General features: G+C 46.8%; 1 protein-coding gene across 1 annotated transcript in view; it reads left to right on the top strand.

Moving 5' to 3' along the window:
• Cdhr1 (cadherin related family member 1) overlaps positions 1 to 18,490 on the top strand; it is a 19,188-nt gene extending 698 nt beyond the window's left edge. Inside the window, exons 2-17 of the mRNA XM_055597829.1 lie at positions 53 to 148; positions 1,027 to 1,172; positions 2,241 to 2,291; positions 3,490 to 3,579; positions 5,569 to 5,655; positions 6,876 to 6,992; positions 8,061 to 8,204; positions 8,537 to 8,615; positions 9,452 to 9,552; positions 11,205 to 11,408; positions 11,884 to 12,036; positions 13,476 to 13,640; positions 14,157 to 14,224; positions 14,780 to 15,008; positions 15,610 to 15,867; positions 16,359 to 18,490. Of these exons, the coding sequence (XP_055453804.1) occupies positions 53 to 148; positions 1,027 to 1,172; positions 2,241 to 2,291; positions 3,490 to 3,579; positions 5,569 to 5,655; positions 6,876 to 6,992; positions 8,061 to 8,204; positions 8,537 to 8,615; positions 9,452 to 9,552; positions 11,205 to 11,408; positions 11,884 to 12,036; positions 13,476 to 13,640; positions 14,157 to 14,224; positions 14,780 to 15,008; positions 15,610 to 15,867; positions 16,359 to 16,895 (2,525 nt within the window). The 3' untranslated portion in view covers positions 16,896 to 18,490. The remainder of the gene's footprint in view (positions 1 to 52; positions 149 to 1,026; positions 1,173 to 2,240; positions 2,292 to 3,489; positions 3,580 to 5,568; positions 5,656 to 6,875; positions 6,993 to 8,060; positions 8,205 to 8,536; positions 8,616 to 9,451; positions 9,553 to 11,204; positions 11,409 to 11,883; positions 12,037 to 13,475; positions 13,641 to 14,156; positions 14,225 to 14,779; positions 15,009 to 15,609; positions 15,868 to 16,358) is intronic.
• Positions 18,491 to 19,160: the final 670 nt, after the last annotated feature.

The raw sequence follows: 19,160 nt of genomic DNA, 5'->3' as shown, positions 1-19,160 counted from the left end.
TTTCTTTCTTTCTTTCTTTCTTTCTTTCTTTCTTTCTTTCTTTCTTTTGTAGCCCAGGCCAACTTTGCCCCTCACTTCTTTGACAATGGAGTGGGCAGCACCAACGGAAACATGGCCCTGTTCAGCCTTCCAGAAGACACTCCTGTAGGTAAGAGAGTAGCCTTGACCACAGCAGCCATCCCAGTCTCCCAGAGACAGTTTTCCCTAGAGGGAAACTAATCTCCCCAGAAACTACTCAGTGAAACTACTCACTCGGGACTCCTCTGGAGCCTATGGCGTGCCCATGCCACACAGTGTTGGTTCCCAGGGGTACCCTGTTTGTGCTCTGAATGCCCCAGGGTAATGGCAAAAAAGAAGGTCACTGCTGCTATGGTGACCCAAACTGGACCTCTCCTGGGGACTGGGCTGGGGTCTCCCAAAGATGGGATGGGCTGGCTCCCTCAGAAGCACAGTTGTAGGGTGCTTGTTGCTCTTTAGGGTGTGACTTTGGGCAAAGACATTTGCCTGCACAAGACTACTGTGTCTAGGATTTAAACCCAGGACCTTCAACCAGCTGAGATGCCATGTACTCTACTTTGTTACAGTTTGTGTAGTTCCTGGGAAGTGAGCAGAGGAACAGATATGCTTGCATTCAGACCTGAAAAGCGTGTATCCTCATTAAGAGGAGACTGAATGACTATGCGTTGCTCTCCTTGGCTCCTGATCCCAGGGTCCCTCGCAGTTTCAACTTCTGGGAGAGAAGTCATTCCAGGACAGGGATCGTCAGTACAGTTAGACACCTTCTCCGTAGGCTGTAGTACAGATCACAGTCTGTAACGTGGCTCATTATAACATCTGATCGCTCTGGGAATAAAGATGAAGCAGGAAGCAGGAAGCAGGCAGCGGATGTGAGGCTTGGTTGGGGGCTGGCCCCTTGGCACCGAATATTAATAATTGAATGGATTATGGATTATTATGCTCTGAGCATCCACTATTTTCAGAAAAGTTGGGTCCCAGGTTCCAGATATTCCCTTTGTCTCCTTCCAGGTTCGCATGTGTACACCCTAAATGGGACTGACCCTGAGGGAGATCCTATCTCCTACCATATCAGCTTTGACCCCAGCACGAGAAGTGTCTTTTCCGTTGATCCCAATTTTGGAAACATAACCCTGGTGGAAGAGCTGGACCGAGAGGTACAAAGAAGTGTAGGAGAGAATTGGGCTGTTGCTGGCTTAGTGTTCAGATACCTCTGTGTTGCTCTTTGTGGAAAAGGACATGAGGGAGAGGGTGACCACCATACTGCAGCTCTGCCCCTAGATTGATTCTCATTAGCAAAGACTTCCTCCTTCTTCCAGGGTGAAGTGTGGTAATCCTTTCAATGGCACCTGTTAGCTGTGCTTATCTTTAAACATATTTAACAACAACAAAAAGCTCTTAGACATTTTTTAAAGAGCCTCCTACCCCCCAAGGTCAGGCTTTAAAAATCCTACCCTAGTGGGTTTTTAAAGCCTGACCTTGGAGAAGCCCCACAAAACACAGGGAATGCCACAGGGTATGAGAGAGTGAGTGCATCTGACTTTGGAAAACACCCCTGATGCTGAGCACTTTGAACCCCGGAATGTTGGAGCATGAGGTTTCCTTTTCCACCACTTGCCTACATAAATTGATCTCAGCTGTGAGGCTACTGGGTTTCTGGTTCCACAGTAAAACCTTCAAACTACAGGTCAGCTGCAGGGGTTGAAGGGGGGGTTGGGGAGAAAAAGAGCACTCACCACTGAGGTGAGGACTTTATAGTGAGGACAGACTGCTGCCAGCACAGTGCCCTGCATACATGTGGATCTAGTGACCTCCTAGAGATCCCACCAAGTCTTAGGAAACACTTGGGACACCATGAACATAGATCATTGCCAAATCCTGGAGTATGGAGAGGTATAGAGAGACATGAGAGGGGAGAGGAAAAGCGAAGTAAGGAAGACTTCTCTCTTGGCTACAGCAGGGTACCACTCTTTCTAGCAGGACAGCATCCCTTGGGGACACAAGAAACCCTCTGGGACTATGAGAATCTGGACCCACAGAGTGCTCCCAAATACAGACCCAAACCTGGCAAAAGGGAACTTCATGGGCCTTGCATCACCTTGTTCAGCTCCTGGGTTCCCCAGAACAGCCTTCTCTGATGGCGCTACAGCTTACCACAACCTCAAGTCTAAGCTGCTCCCAGCTTGTCCGAATCTAGACACTCACTCAATCCTTTTGCTTCGCAGAGGGAAGATGAGATCGAAGCCATCATCAGCATTTCAGATGGCCTGAACCTGGTGAGTCAGCCTTCATCATACAGTTTCCCAGCCTGAAAGGGACATAGTTCCTCTTCCAGATGTGGGGCTCCCTGATCGAAGCAAGCCCAGGACAGTGAAAGCCTAATAAAGGTGACCACGTGCGAGGGGCACAGTGAGGCCATAGGTGAAAGAAGGAAAGAGACAAGCAGAGATCAAGGCCTCTCAGCGTCGCTTCACACAGGTCTTACCTACATCTTCCCAAAGCTGTCTGTTCACTCCCCATCTGCCAGCATCTATCATTGCTGGCTCTTGGCCCTGGGTGCCAGGTGTTCCCCCTCCTCTCCCCAACTCCCACAACAACTACTTTCTGCAAGCCACTTCAGTGTTGACATGATTACAGCAGGCCTCAGGGGCTAACTGACCACCCAATCCGCATTCGGAGTGCTGCCATGACTTTCACTGTGAAACGTAGATCTGGCTGCTCTCCAGTTGTGAACGCGCTGACAGCTGGCACTCATCTCCCTCAGGATGAAATCCAAGTTGCCCTGCAAGGCCTCCCTGTCAGGTGCCATCTGCCTCTCCCAGTGCTCCTCTCCCATCCATCCTGCCAAGCATCCAGCCAGACTCTCTTGTACTCTGAACTCCCGGTGTGGCCATCACCTCTAGGCTCTGCACATTGACCCCTACTCTGTGGCTTGTTTCTGACTCTTCTCTCTGGAAAACTCTGTGGTGAAGGATTGAGGACTTCTGTCCCAGAAGCTCCCAGCTGTCCAGCTCCACAGTTCAGGCTCCTTGCAGGGCCTGTGGATGCAGCCTTCAACACAAAAGACATGTTGGCACAGGCCATAGGCACATAATATCTCGGGTGGTTCTATTTAGGGCATTGCTTTCGGGACTTGTATGTTACATTTTTCATTCTAAATGGTATCTCTATGTGCTGATTCCGGCCCATATCTAAGCCACTGTGGTCCCTGAGAATGTACCATCAAAAGTTCCTCTGTCTCTAGGGTGGAACAAATTGCTTGTTATTAATAGGTTGCTTAAGAATATTTGTTGCATGAATAAACAAAAGCAGGATGGAAAGAAGGAGGGAGGAAGGAAGGAGGGAAGGAGGAAAGGAAAGAGGAAGGGAGGGAGAGAGGGAGAGATAGAGATATGAAATATACATCTGGGGGTTTTAGAGGCCATCTTTTGTATCTCCTAAAAAGGTCTCCCTGCCCCAACTTCTGACCTTCAGGTGGCTGAGAAAGTTGTGATACTGGTGACAGATGCCAATGATGAGCCACCCAGGTTCATCCAGGAGCCTTACATCATCCTGGTTCCAGAGGTGAGTGAGGGACCCCTGGAAAGGAACAAAGCTCCTACTTCGGCCCATGGCCTAACCACAAGTCTTTCCTATGATTTATGCAAGGGACCAAGGCTCAGAGTATAGCACACCCGTCCATTACTCAATGCACCCATTTGCTATTTTCACTATAATTGTAAATGCATAGTTATTATAGAAATGTCTAATGCATTTTAAAGCTATTATCACTCCCCTACTTTGAGACCTCTCTAAACTTTGGTTTATTTATTTTTAATATTTTATATGTGTGATCATTAGTTTTTTATGCCTTTTGTTTGACATAATTGTGATTCTAAAAATATGCTTTCTGTATCCTGTTTTTTTTTTATTTTCCTATAACGGAACAATTTTTTTTTTCCTTCATTGTCAAGCTTAGGTAATCAGCATCATTTTAATAGCTTCTATCAAGTGAGCAGCTCATCATACACAGATAGAACAAAGAATTCCCTTATATCTGGATACTTGTGCTTTAAATTTCTGCTGCCATAAGAAATTTCAGCCATTAGGTATAGCTTTTAAAAAACATTTACGTATTTATTGCCTGTGTGTGTGACTGCATGCCCACCACGTGCACAGTGCCTGCACAGGCCAGAAGAAGGGGTCAGGTCTCCTGAAAGTGGGGTTACGGATGATTCTTAGCTGCCATGTGGATGTTGGTAACTGCACCCAGAACAAGCGCTCTAAACCACTGAGCTGTTTTTCCAGCCTCATACAGACATGGTTTCCAACTTTAATTTTGATTTTTTTTTCAAGCTGGATGTGGAGACACATATCTGTAGACATTTTACTTGGGAAGCAAGAGTGTCGCCAAAAGGGGTCACCAAAACCAAACGATTTTTGGCTTTTTGTTTTTGAGACACCTCTAATATGTAGCAAGGATGAGCTTGAATTCTGGTCCTCCTGTATATACCTGAGATCCTTCTGTCTCCAGACTGGGGGTAAAGTTCAGTGACATAGAAACTAGCCAATAATGCTTGAGGCCCTAAGTTTTTCCCTATTACAAAAAGAATCCTTAAGACAGAGTGAAAAATTTGAAGTTACTGTACTGGGTCACTCACATAAACTCTTTAAAAATTTTTATTGTTTATTTTTATAAGCATTAAGTGTTTTGCCTGAATGTATGTCTGTGCCCCACGTGTGTGCAGTGCCTGAGGAGGCCAGTGTTACAGATGATTATGAACCACTATGTGGGTCCTGGGAATCGAACCCAGATTCTCTGGAAGAACAGCCGCCACTCATTTGTTATCTTTCCAAAAACAAATAAACAAGCAAACAAACAAAAAACTCTAAAAGGTCACCTTGTTTGTCTTCTGCTCTATGATGCAAGAGAACAATTGTCTCCTTTCTAATGTTCACCAAGGGGCCACTCAGATAGGTGGGTGGGTAAAGGCATTTGCCAACAAGCTTGACCATCTGAGTTTGACCCCCAAGACCTACAAGGTGGAAAGAGAGAATCAGCTCTTGCAAGTTGTCCTCTGACCTGCATATAAGGGCTGTAGCATGTGCACAAGTGCACACACACATTCACAAACACATATCAAAACTTGTTTTCTAAGTCAAGCCAGGGGTGGAAGATACTCCATCTTGCTGTAAACTGTGTGTGTGTGTTCTCAGGTGATCCTGAAGAGGTCCATGTTTATGGTCCTGAATATGTCTGCATTTATGAGCTATGTCTTTGTTTATAAAGGAGTACTTCATATTTAAATCTTTAGCCCTTAGGGGCCTAGTTTTTGCTTCTCACTCTCCCTTTGAGGACATCTCTGACTTCCTGTCCCACCTCCTTTTCCTCCTTTTTCCTTGTATCCGCTCCCTCCGCTTCTGTCCTTGTGCCTTTCTATTTCTGCTGGGCACTTTGTCACCGCCTCCTCACCATTCTATAGTCACTTGCTGATCCCTCTGGTCCATGGCCCCCATGCCTCTGGCCCATGGTCTTGTCATGAACACTGACCTTTCTCTGTATGTGACCCGTAGAACATACCTGCTGGGAGCAGCATCTTTAAGGTCCATGCAGAGGACAAGGATACGGGCTCTGGAGGCAGTGTCAGCTACTTCCTACAGGTAACATCCTGGGACACACAGGATGCAGCCAGGGCCTTGAGATGGAGAGGACATCTGGGTCCCCCCCTCCATCACCAGCTAGCCCCCACATGCTCAACAGTGTTTCTGTTCTGTTCTCAAGGGTACCCCACAGTGTTGAAGACCAAAAAGAGATAAAAGACCTTTTCCCCTAGTAGATCCATCTTGGCTTCCTCAGAGTTGGACCAGCCCCTTCCTCTCTCTAGGATTCTAGTACCCTCAGCTCTCTACTCTCCCCACTCCTTTCCTTAAAGAAATTGTGGCTACTTAGAACCCACACAGGATGCAAGAGGTCAATAGGAAAGAGGAGAAGGATCTATGCCAAAAAGAAAGCCAGGATACCCCAGCCCTCACTCCTATCCATTTTTGCTGTGTTGGCAAAGATGGAGGCTTCTCTCCAAACCTCTGCCTTCTCTTGGTCTCCCAGGAGCAGCTGTCCACCCTCACATGGCTGCTGTTTTTGTAGCAATTCCTCTTCTTTCCATATTTGCTCAACTGCTCTAAGGATTCTCAAAGAAATATAGCATCATGGCTAAAACTACTGGTTCTAGAGAAATCCTCTGAACTCATAGCAACTAGAGACCCTTGCCCACAAACACACACCGACCACCCATATTCTTCCAACACACTTCTTAACTCTTCTACTTGAGCTTTTTAATGTGTAAGATGGGGAAGAGAAGCATTGGTTTGCTTATTCAACCATCATGAGGATTAAACATGTGTAAAGCTCTCATTCCAGTATCTGGAGCCTATTTCCTGGCCTTCCCCAACTGGAAGAGCTGAGGCACATGCTTTTATGGCCTGTTCCTGATTACTCCCCATCTCCTGTTAGATACTACACATAATTTCCACAGCCATTTACCTGTTATGGTTGAAAGGTCCCCAGATCTCTCTCTTTCACTACTACACTTACGCCTCAGCTTCAACCATGTCAGAACATTCTTTAAATGTTTCTTACTGCTACAAGTGAGCAGGTTTTTCTGGGACGGAATGAGCTGGTTTTGACTGAAGGTGTAGAAAGACTGAGAAATACTGATGAAGGAAAACCTTGAGTTCATACAGGCAGGGGTCTTGAACTTGGAAACTAAACCTGGAAGCCAGAGTTTCTGCAAAGAAGTCAAATGAATCCCTCACTTGTCAGAGCAAGAACTCCTGGTGTGGCCTGGCTCCTCCCCGAGTTCAGCTGTTCCGTAATTTTACAGAACCTACACTCCTCCAAGTTCACCATGGACCGCCACAGCGGTGTGCTGCGCCTCCAGGCTGGGGCCACACTGGACTATGAGAAGTCGAGGGCTCATTTTGTCACTGTGGTTGCCAAGGTAACAAAAGAAGATATAGTGGGAACATCCAGTAGTAACTTCAGTCTTTGCTAGGTTAGAGCACAGTGAGGTTCTCTGAAGGAGTGCGTATTTTTAAGAGCAGGAGACATAATGTGGGCAAAGAGGATCCAGGAGGCAGCTGTGCAATTTCTTCTGCCTGAACACATATTCTAGGAAGGCTGGTGTCTTTAGGCTAGAGAGGCCACATTTCCTTCTGGGGGATGCCATATGACTGCCTAGAAACTTAACAGTTAGGTCCCTTCACAGCCTAGATAGTCATAACACAGAGATTTGTGTCCCTCTTATAACCTCCACTGCCTCCCTCTCACTGGCTAGGCTGGCTCTTGCGGCTATTCCTTGCTGTGCCAAAGACTACCTTCTCTCAGCCCAGTTTCCTCAAGTGCCAATTTTTGAAGTGTAGTGACACCCCTCACTTGAGTTTGTAAAGCACTTGGTGGGAAGTTGAGAGTCAGCAGGTGCTCTCCCAAGCTTCTTGCCCCAGGGAAAAGGAAAAGCCAGCTGTCCCATTAGGCCTGTTGGATTCTTCTGCAGGAAGCTGCCTTTCAGATCATTGCTTTGCCATAGGCCACCTTCCTGGTCTGTACCAGGAGGCTGGGTGCCACTCTACCTGCTAGCTGCTCAGTTCCTTTACTCTTAAACAGAGGAAGGCCCAAGTCATGTTTCCAGGACCCCCTGGGCCCTAGCATAGACTGGACATGTGGAAGAGTCTTAGGAGTTGCTTGAGGCTTGGTTTCCAGCTAAGAGCAGGAATTTAGGTCTGATACCTTCTCCTTTGGCACTATTACACATAACGTACCTGGAGAGTTAATTAACCCTGTATTCAAAGAAATCTGCCAGACACCCGACTTAAAACTTCCATGCATCATTTCTTTGGCGTGCCCAACACTGCTTAGAAAGGAGAATAGACTCCAGAGACCCAAAAGCAAACAGACACTGAAAGGGGCCAGCTGGGTTCACAGCCAGGAAGTGGCAGGAGTCTCATTCAAGTGGAGCCTGTTACCCTGAGGCCGGCTTGTCTTCACCTTTCTTTGGCCAATTTCTTCCCAGGATGGTGGGGGCAGGCTCCGAGGGGCTGATGTGACGTTCTCAGCCATCACCACCGTCACCATCAATGTGGAAGATGTTCAAGACACGGCCCCTATTTTCGTGGGCACACCTTACTACGGTTATGTATATGAGGACACCCTTCCGGTGAGTGTGTTCCTTGTGTGGCTCTCAGGGGATCGCTGGACTCACCACATGCTAGCCAGCGTCACCCCAGAGAGGCTTGCTAGGAATCAGTTAGGAGGCCAAGGGTTTTGATGGGGGGGGGGGGGGGGAAGGGTGTGGTGAAGTTCACTCAGATGGTTCCCTTAGGCCAGGTGCAGCAAGCCCTAAGCAGGTCACAGCAGGGTTACCTTCAGAGCCACCCAAAGCCTAGCTCTTTTCCTGAGTGGGATGATATCCCCATGACCCGGCAGGGTTGGGTTAGAGGAAATACCTACCTCATCATCAGCCTCAGACAGCGGCCCCTGTTCTCCAAGGGCTCCGAGGTGCTGACGGTGGTTGCCATAGACGGGGACCGAGGCAAACCCAACCGCATCCTCTACAGGCTCTTGAACGGTAAGTAAGGGCAACTCTCTGCCACAGCTCTGATTCTGGGCAACTGGAACCTGGTCTCCTCACCTATGGGACCAGGATGACAAGAAGCTGGGAGCAGGGGTGAGGCCAGTCCCCTCAAATGACAACTTTGCTCTATACCTGCTTGTCATTATACCCAGTGAGAGAGAACAGGCCAGTTCCTGAGAGCCCTGTACACTCTCTCTCTCTCTTTGCCCTGGACACAATCACCAGTAGCATGAGCAGCAACATTTCTCACACTTTTAGGATTGCTATGTTTTGTCCTCACCCTTTTTCTTTTTTTTTTGACTTGAGCAGATAATTGAATGACACTCTTTCAAGGTGTCTTCCCTCCCCACCCCCTCTGAAACCATCCCCCAGTTACAGCACACTCACCCCATGCCCCTCCTCACCTCTCCTTTATACCCTACATCTGCTCCTTCTCCTTTCTGTCCTTTTCTCCCCCTCCTTCCATTCCCCTCTCTTCATCTTCCTTTTCTTATCTCCTTCTCTCCTTAGCTCTTCTTGTTTCCCTTTATACAAATACACACAGACACAGACACAGACACAGACACACACACACACACACACACACACACACATGCACACACACACTATTGTGTATAAGAAAAGGCTGGGAAAAAGTTCAAGTCCAGATCTTTAATGGCTGAGGGACCTTAGACGAGTTCCTTGGCCCCTCTGAGAGGGTAAGAAACAGATGGTGGATAGAATTACAATCTATGAGGACTAAAGCCCTCCCTGAGAGGCCAGAGGAATATGTGGTATTACTCCCCTACCTGTGCCCTTGTGCTAAACTGCAGGCCATTTTTCTGTGACAGAGAGTGATGGCGCCTTTGAAATTAATGAGACATCTGGAGCCATCTCCGTCCTTCAGAGCCCTGCCCAGCTTCGGAAAGAGGTGTATGAGATTCATGTACAGGTGACACCACGTTATTTCAGCTTGTCCCACCCAGTCTCCAGTCCTGGAGAGCAACAAAAGAGCTAAGACCCAAGGGCTCAGTCTGGGGAGGGACTGAAATGTTACTGCACAGAACACCTACATCAGGCTGCAGCGAACACTCGCAAAGAGAGACGAGCAGGATTAATGGCAATGCAGAAGGAGCGTAATTTTACTGCCTTGGCCCTGGACTCAACACAAGTAGAGAAAGAGAAAGCTAGATGTGTTCTAAACAGGAGCAAGCCAGCAACATGAGCTCATACACTCCTTTCACTCTTGACTGTGAACGTGATGTGACCAGCTGCTAATGTAACTTCCCAGCAGTGATTTAACTACCTGAAACAATAAGCGAGAATAAACCCCTTTCTCTCCCAGGTTTCTTTTAGTCAGGGTGTTCTGTGACATCAACTAAAGCAGAACTAGGAGAGGCGTGGAAGGAACAAGATATTCCCCCTGGAGGATGGTAGTGTCAAGAGAGGAGCCGTTGGCAAAGTCTACATCTGCGGAGCATCAGAGGCTAAGGGAGAGGAGGCTGTGGGGAGCAGGTGGAGGAATCAGCAGGGACTGGAGAAATCAGTGAGAATTTGCCAAGGACTAAGTCACATAACCAAGGGACCTGAGCCTCTCAAGCTAAGGTGGTAGCGCTAGATTCAGTGTGGAAGTGTGTGTAAAAAATCTAAATAGGAATGGGTAAGAACTAAAAGGGACAGGAAAGAGGAATAGCATGCAAAGGCTTCTGAGAAGGAATGAGCGGCAGACAGGTGTGGAATGGAGACTAGGAGGGTCATTTTAGAGCAGTAGTTCTCAACTTGTGGGTCATGATTCCCAAAATACAATGGTCTTTTACAATGGGAAAACACAAATATTTACATTACAGTTCATAACAGTAGCAAAATTAGTTATGAAGTAGCAGCAAAAAAAAATTTGGGGTTGGGGTCATCAGAACATAAGGAGATGTATTAAAGTGTCCCAGCACTGGGAAGATGGAGAAACACTGTTTTAGGATATCTTCTTAGAAGCAGGACATCCTTATATAACACAGGAAAGGGGCCCTGGAAAGAGGATGTTTGTTTTGTGGGGTGCATATGAACACTCAGTCTTGGTTTTACAGCCTATATGAGTTATCTAATACTTTGTGAGAAATCACCGCAAACTTAGTGGCTTGAGACAGTGTACATTCATCTCATGCAGTGTGTGGAGTAGGGAGTCCAGGTCCAGCGTGGCTGGATCTTGGATTCCAAGTCATTCACGTAGCTGCAGTCAGGTAGTAAGGACTGGGATCTCACTTGAGGCTTAGCTGGGGAAGGATTGGCTGTCTGGTTCGCTTTTTTTTTTTTTATAACTCAGTTGCTTGGTAGCTGTTGTGTATGGGTTACAATTAGCTCCTTATACCATCCTTAGACTCTCTAGCATAGCAGTCTGCTTCATAAAAGCCTTGGGAAAGAGAAATTCAGCTAGCAGAATGGAATTATAATCTCTTGAAACCTAACCAAGCTGTCAGTCAAAAGCAATTTGTCAAGCCAGGCCACACTTAAAGAGAGGAATTACCAGGGTATGAATACCAGGAGGAAACATTCTTGGGACCAGTAACAGTCTGTCTGCCCCACAACCATAGCCATCTGTTTCCATTGAAGGTGATGGAGATCAGCTCTCCAGGAAGCCCAGGCGCTCAGGCCATGGTCCCAGTCACCATCAGGATTGTGGACCTCAACAACCACCCTCCAACCTTCTATGGAGAGAATGGGCCCCAGAACAAGTTTGAAATATCCATGTATGAGCACCCACCCCAGGGGGAGATCCTTCGTGGGCTCAAGATCACTGTCAATGACTCTGACCAGGTGTGTCCCTGTGCCTTTGAAACTGGGTCTGCATCAATGTTTGTTTCAGTGAGAGGGATCAGGGAAGTTACAAAAGGAATAAAACAATATGGTTCAACTAAAAGGTAGCAGAGGGATGGCAGTCAGTCCCATACTATCTGATTAGAAAGTCATAATCAGTTACAAAGTAATTAACCAGGACAAAAAGAAAAAAAAAAAAAAAGAAAAAAGGCCTCAGCATCTGATTTTTCTCAGTGTCAGATCTGCACATCTGTAAATGTCTCTGCCTCCTCCCATGCTCAGCACAGACCAGGCCTTCTTCATGTCTTACCTTGCTTAATCATCACGTGCTGCTAAGTCTGATCCTTAATCAACTCACCTCTACAAAGACTATTACTGCTTAGGGTATGTAAGGGCTCTTCCCCTAGCCCAAATATATAATGCATTTCTATTCTCATTTGTCTTTTATTTCCTCTCTTCAAACTACACTGCCCAGGGAGCCAATGCCAAATTCAACTTAAGGCTGGTGGGACCTGGAGGCATCTTCCGTGTGGTGCCACAGACAGTACTGAATGAAGCTCAAGTCACCATCATAGTGGAAAACTCGGCCGCCATTGACTTTGAAAAGTCTAAGTTGTTAACCTTCAAGGTAGGCCATGCTTCACGCTGCCATGAATGGAAAGTTGGATTGGGAGTAGGCTAGCTCACACCACTGTCTGAATTCAGTGTGGGGGGATCACTGTGACCCCCATCCCTGAGTGGTTCTATTCAGCCAAAAGGGTCCCTGCCTATCTTGCACGCATGTGCAAAACTGGAGTTAGGTTGAGGGTGGGGGTGGAGATGTCCTTACCCCCAGCTTCTGCAAAGTGCTCATAGCCTGGTCCTTAATGAGGTGCCAGCTTCTAAACCACCTCTGGCTCGGGAATGTAAGGAATGGGGAGTCAAGAGTACGTTACCAATATAGTTTGCCATGTTTCGAAAAGGGGAGCTAAGAGGAGTATAGTTTTGTTAGAAAACATGGGATTATTTTCTTAGAAAAATCTAAGAGAAATAATTGGAAGACTCATAAATAAAGAAAAACCACAACACAGAGTCACCACTCCAAACACAATGGTTTCCTCATGGAGTGAAGAGGGGTAGAGAATGTGAATATAATGGAATAAACAACACTTTCACAAAAGAAACTAAAGCAACATTCATATGAATTACCCTAATGAGAAATATGCAAAAGTTAAATTAAAAAAATGCAAGTTTTCACAGAAGGATCTAAGGAAGGAAAGGATAGGAGGGTGTTCCCGGCTTTAAAAATTTGAATCCTCCTTAAGACAATGAAGACTTTAATGCCATCCCACCTAACTCAAGCTTTTTCATTGTAGTTTTTGGTTGTGTTTTTTTATTTGTTTTTTTGTTTGTTTGTTTAACACAGAGTCTTGCCATATAGCCCAGGCTAACTTGGAGCTCACTGTGTAGCCCAGGCTGACCTCAAACTCACAATCTCCCTGCCTCCATGTCCTGAGTACTGAGATAGTACTCATGTGCCACTTTGTCTAGTCAAGCCAAGTTAACCCTTACCTAGAATTTCCTTTGGTGAGAAAACTTAATAAACCTTGTAAACTATACTGGTTTGTATCCAGAAAAATAAATGTATAGGAACAACTGCATTGCAAAGAAATATGTAGATCCAAAGAACTAGAAAACAACAGTAGCTATCCCAGGCCCAAGTACAAATACCAATGAGAGTGATAAGGACTTTAGCATTTCAGACTCATGAGGGTGGGATGATGTGAGACTGTGAAAATGGGAGCAGGGATGACACCCCAGGAGACGTAGAAACGATGGGGTACACGATGGATGTGGTGCTACATGCATGTAATCGTAGCAGTCAGAAGGCTGAGGAAGAAGGATTGTAAATTTAAGGCTGAAGAATGTAATAAGAACCAGAACTCCGAAAAGGTGCAACACAACAGCAACAAAAGATGGAGAGATGAGCACATGGTTGTAAGGCCGGGTCTAAGGAGGGAGGTGACAGTGGGCTCTTAGTGGGATAACTGCCCACCCAGACAAAAGTTTTTCTGGGTCTTTCTCTAGCTCCTGGCCATTGAAGTGAATACCCCGGAGAAGTTCAGTTCCACAGCAGACATTGTAATCCAGCTTCTGGACACCAATGACAACGTCCCCAAGTTCACCTCTCAGTACTACATTGCCAGGATTCCAGAGAATGCCCCAGGGGGCTCCAGTGTGGTGGCTGTCACAGTAGGTTGGGGACTGGCTCACAAGATCTACAGTCATTCGGTGTGCCCCTTCTAGTCTCTGATTCTTCACCTAATGGTAGGCTGTGTCTTCCCTCACTTCTTATGCAGCAGATGAGGGAGGACTATTACACCATGGCAGAAGGCAGCGTCTCTTATCATCTGCTCATAAGGCTGTATATTCTTATCTTTGCCATGTGTTATAGAAGCAGCTTGGCCACTTCCTACTAGTTATAAGCGGGATATATGTGCAAACCCCAAGCACGGGACCTGAATTCCATCCCTCTCTCCCCTACATTTATGAAAGCAGAACCAATATCTTCCAGATTTAAGACTTTTGGGTTCTCTTATATTTGACACCTCCCAGAAGAAAACTAGGATGCAGCCTACAGGCCACTTTCTCCCCAGCTGGACACATGCTAGGCTCCGCCATATTTCCACTGTGAGCTGCCTTCAGCTACAGGAACTGCCATGCCTCACCACAGTGCTGGTGCCATTAGGAGCTTTCTGGTTTTTCCAGGCTGTGGATCCAGATACAGGACCATGGGGCGAAGTCCAGTATTCCATCTATGGGTCCGGGTCAGACCTGTAAGTAGATCCAGAACCCCAGACAAAGCTGCAGGCAAGGAGTTTATGGGGCTTTGGGTGAAGGGAGTCTCTGCTTGTGGCAAGAACCACCTGGAAAAGGATAAGAGCTAAATTAGGAATGTAAGCATCCCAGGGTACAGAATAAGGAAAGAAAGTAAACCATGGATAGCCTGAGGTGAAGATAAGGGACACTCTACTGAGGTGACAGGAAAAAGAGAACGCTGTGGTCACAGCCTGGAGCATAGGTAGTGACCTCAAAAGGCAGGTGAGCAGGAATAAGATGGGTGTGGGGTGTGGCTGTGACAGGACAGGGGTAAGGAGTATGGGCTATGATTTGGGTTGTTGAACTCAATAATCAACAGCTGCATCTGTCCCCTAGAGTCAGCCCATAAGGATGGGAGAGGAGCAGGTGGGATGCTTGGAGAAGCTATCCAATGTCTCATTGAGGACTTTGGATGCATCTTGTAACTGCAGGAATGAATGTGTGTGTAGGCAGGGACATGAATGCACATGTATGCATGAGTCCCCAGGCTTTCCGCCTTCTGTATCTGGCAGGTTCTTGATTCACCCATCCACGGGGCTTATCTATACTCAGCCCTGGGCCACCCTAGATGCTGAGAGCACTTCAAGGTTCAACTTTTATGTGAAGGCAGAAGATATGGATGGGAGGTACAGCCTGGCTGAGGTGTTTGTCACTCTGTTGGATGTCAATGACCATTACCCCCAGTTTGTACAGAGCATCCAGGAGAAGACAATGGTGCTGGGGACCCCAGTGAAAATTGAGGTGGGTTTCAGAGGCAGCTGAGCACCTCCGATTGGGCCATACAAATTTAACTTAAAATAATTGTATCCTGCTAAGGGCAATGGACTACATGATATTTTACATAGCTTCTTCTCCACCCCAAATAGAAAACTCCCCTAAGAAAAAAGGTATCACTAATGAAACACCTCATGTTCAGAGGGCCTGTGTGTTGGGTTTGCCTGAATTCATGGAACTGACATGCCTGCCTTCAAAGCATGTTATTCCCACAGCGCATTATCTTATCAATGCAGAGAAGGCATGCGTTCTGAATTCCAACAGACCTGTTTGAATGCCAGGTATCCCCCTTCCGCTTCATCCTGGACCCAAGCTTTCATCTTTGCATATATAATAAGGAGTCACTAAACCCCACTCTATAGACTTATTCTGGGAGTGAAGCCGCAGCACAGGGCAGGGCCTAACACTGACCATGGCTCGGAGTAGTACATTCATTCTCTTTCCCTAACTCCATCTACTGCAAATAGGTATGGAATCCTTTCCCATCAACCCAGAAAGCCCCACTTTATATACTCATTTAGCCAATGTGCATGGATATCTTCCCAAGTGCCATCCCCCCGCCTCCCAGGCCACAGACCAGGATGCAGAGGAGCCAAACAACTTGGTGGATTACTCCATCACCCGTGCAGAGCCAGCCAATGTATTTGACATTGATACACACACCGGGGAAATCAGGCTTAAGAATTCCATCCGCTCCTTAGAGGCCCTACACAACTTCACACCCAGTGGGGACTACACATGGTCCCTGCAGGTGCAGGCCAAGGACCGGGGCTCCCCATCTTTCAGCACAACAGCCTTACTTAAGATCGACATCACAGACCCAGAGGTGAGTACAAGGCTGTGGTCTGCCAAAGGATACTGAATCCTATTATGCAATTTCTGTGAACTCAAACTCACAGACTTGCAAATAAAATTGAAATTCTAGTTTCAGTCTTAACTAGTGGCATGACTCTGGGCTATCCAAGCCTCCATTACCTTTCCTGTGCTGGAAAGTAGAAGTAAAATCATTATGTGTAGTTCTCAGCTCAGTGTCTGGAAGGAACTCATCTCTTAAGAGGTTTCTGGTTCACTTGGTTTTGCTGGCCTCCCTGTAATCAAAGACAAGCAATATTCTGCTGTTTCAAAGAAACACTCCAGGAAAGCAGAACTTTGAAATCTGAAAAGGGTTATTGTGGTTTGTCTCATTTTTAGTTTGCCTGAGGTTCTCTTGCCTTGGAGCAAGATACTAAACCTCTCAGGTTCAGGGAAACTCATACAATCACTGTCATCCAGGGAAGAGGAGGAAGCAGTTGAATGAAGGGTGAATTTCTCTTCCAGACGCTGTCCCGAGGCTCCATGGCTGCTTTCCTGATACAGACCAAGGACAATCCCATGAAGGCTGTGGGTGTGTTAGCTGGTGTCATGGCCATTGTTGTGGCCATAACCGTGATCATCTCCACAGCCACCTTCTGGCGGAACAAGAAGTCCAACAAGGTCCTGCCTGTGCGGCGAGTTCTCCGTAGAAGGCCCAGCCCTGCGCCCCACACTGTTCGCATAGAGTGGCTCAAATTCAGGAGGACCAAGGCTGCTAACAAGTTTATACTCAAAGATGATCCTCCCAATGAGAACTGCAATAACAGCAGAGCAGGAATCACAGTGCTCCCCACAGCACCAGCTCTCCCGCCACCCCCCAAAATGGCATCCAGCACAGTTGCCCAACAGACAGTGCCAACTGTCTCTGGATCCCTTACCCCACAAGCACCCCAACAGTTACCCACACCCAAGCCTGTGGGAGTCCCCGTCCAGTCCTCTCTGGTCTCTGAGCTCAAGCAAAAGTTTGAGAAGAAGAGTCTAGAGAACAAGGCTTACTTCTAGAGTGTGTCCATGATTTTTCCCTTCCCCCAATATTGATCCTCAAAGTTACCCTTATTTTGTAACCCCACATACAGGACTCTGCAAAGGGCTTTGGACAAAAGATGCCTCAGACTGTGAGATGCAGTTGACAAATATATACCAAGTGCCCAAATCTTAGGCACAGCTAGCTACAATGTTCTCTAGTCTTCAGAGAATAGAATCCCACAAGGAGTCAAATCTCTGTATTTCTACTCACCAACCCTACTCGCCAACTCCACAGGCGTTGGAGTCCTACTGGACCTTGTCATCCTTGGTTGAGAAGTAAGGCCCTGACCACAGGGGACAAGACTGGCAAGAACCTGGATCTCCAAGCTTCTGCTAACAGCAGGTTAATGAAGGTTTGTCTTCAGCTAAAGTAAAAAGTCAGTGAACTTTGTGGGATATAAAGATGCAAATGCAGGCAACAAAAGGGCCAAAACGCTCTGAAAACGCATGCTGACGGCAACCCCAATGCCCAAGCCAGTGAGCAATAGATCGAATTAGCATCTAGATAAGACTACTCCTGACAGTAGGTGTGAGGTTAACTCTTCCTAGAGTGAGAGCAGATCTCTCCAGCCTAGCTTGAAAAGACAGGGCAAGGTGGTAAGTGGATATTAGGCCTGAGCTCAGGGAAACTTCCATTTTGATCCAGCTCTCTTCAGATCACATGACCTTAGAGATACTGTTTAAACTCTTACTGTCCTCTTCCTTGTCTGTAAAATGAAGGAAGCAAACCCCAGGAAAATCATGACCCTGGGGTCTTTAACCAAGTGCAAAGCAGCATGGATACAAAGTATTTGTTGGATGCCAGTTCTCTGGCTACACTTCATCCAGAAAGTATTAGCACCTTCAACTGCTCCACAAGTGCTCCCAGGAGGAGTTAACCTTAGCTGGGGACAGGCACGGTCTGATAATGGCTTTCTCTTGACTCATACAACTTTCCTTCCATTCACCCCTCACCTTATGTCACTGTCACAACAAACCAGTATGAGGCAGTAAGGTCCAGTCCAAGTCTGTTTTGCTGAGACAGAGAAAGGAGCCTCATAGGGTTATTTGCTCCCTGCACACTGTAGATTGGTAGCAGGGATCTGGTCTGAGAGCCCCTGTCCACAGCATTTTTCTGTAGTTGGGACATACCTTATTAGTATGTGATAATCTTGCAGGAAGGAAACCCTGCAAGCTGCCATGGTTAATACATGGAGGTTCTGTTGTTCTTTGAGGAAAGCCCTTTAAGGAAATCTAGATATGTACACTGTATGAAGCCCTCTGGAATTCTGTGGTTACTGAAGTGATCAGAATGTATGAACATGTGGTTTTCCTGATTCCCCAGTCTGTGTTTTGAAGTGTTCTGCAGATGCACTATCATTCAGAGTTTTCTCCTGGAGGTCTGTAGTTGCTGGCCCACACAGTATTGAAGGACAGACACTAGCATGCAAAAAGTCCAGCCTGGAAGCCACTACCTAGCCCATGTTTCAAGAGTACTGAGCTGGATCATGTTTGCCTCCACAGGGAATTCAGCATCCTGTAATATGCATGCTGTCAACTTCTTTTGTAAATGCAAATAAAATCATTCAAAGGACGAACTGACCTGCTGGTCCTCTTGTTTTTATGTTTATTGACTTGTGGAGTATCCTTGGCTCATGCTCATTCAGTGGGTGATTTTGTTCCTGACATGCATTCAGACACTGAGGGATACTGCAACATTTTGTCCAAATTGTCTGCCTACATCATAATTACGTTACCTTTGCAGACCTTGTTTTGTTTTGGACTTAAATTCTATTTTCCCAATCAAGAAGAGCACAACCAGCCTAACACAGAGGGCCTCTGAAAGATTCTACCAATCAGGGTATCAAAGCAGATGCTGAGACTCATAGCCAAACTTTGGGAAGAGTGCAGGGAATCTTATGAAAGAAGGGGGAGATAGAAATACTTGGAGGTGACAGGAGCTCCACAAGGAGACCAACAGAGCCAAAAAAAATCTGGCCCAGGGACCCCTGCAGAGACTGATGAATCAACCAAGGACCATGCATGGAAGGGACCTAGACCTCCTGCTCAGATGTAGACGATGAGCAGCTCAGTCTCCATGTGGGTACCCTAGTAAGGGGATCAGGGGCACTCACTGGCATGGACTCGGTTGCCTGCTCTTTGATCACCTCCCCATGATGAGGTGGCCTTATCATGCCACAGAGAAAGAGGATCAAGACAGACCTGATGAGACCTGATAGGCTAGGGTCAGATAGTAAGAGG

The sequence above is a fragment of the Psammomys obesus genome, unplaced genomic scaffold (assembly GCF_907164565.1).
Source record: "Psammomys obesus unplaced genomic scaffold, mPsaObe1.curated_primary_1811, whole genome shotgun sequence".
NCBI classification, from domain to species: domain Eukaryota; kingdom Metazoa; phylum Chordata; class Mammalia; order Rodentia; family Muridae; genus Psammomys; species Psammomys obesus.
This window is presented reverse-complemented; position numbering and strand designations above follow the sequence as displayed.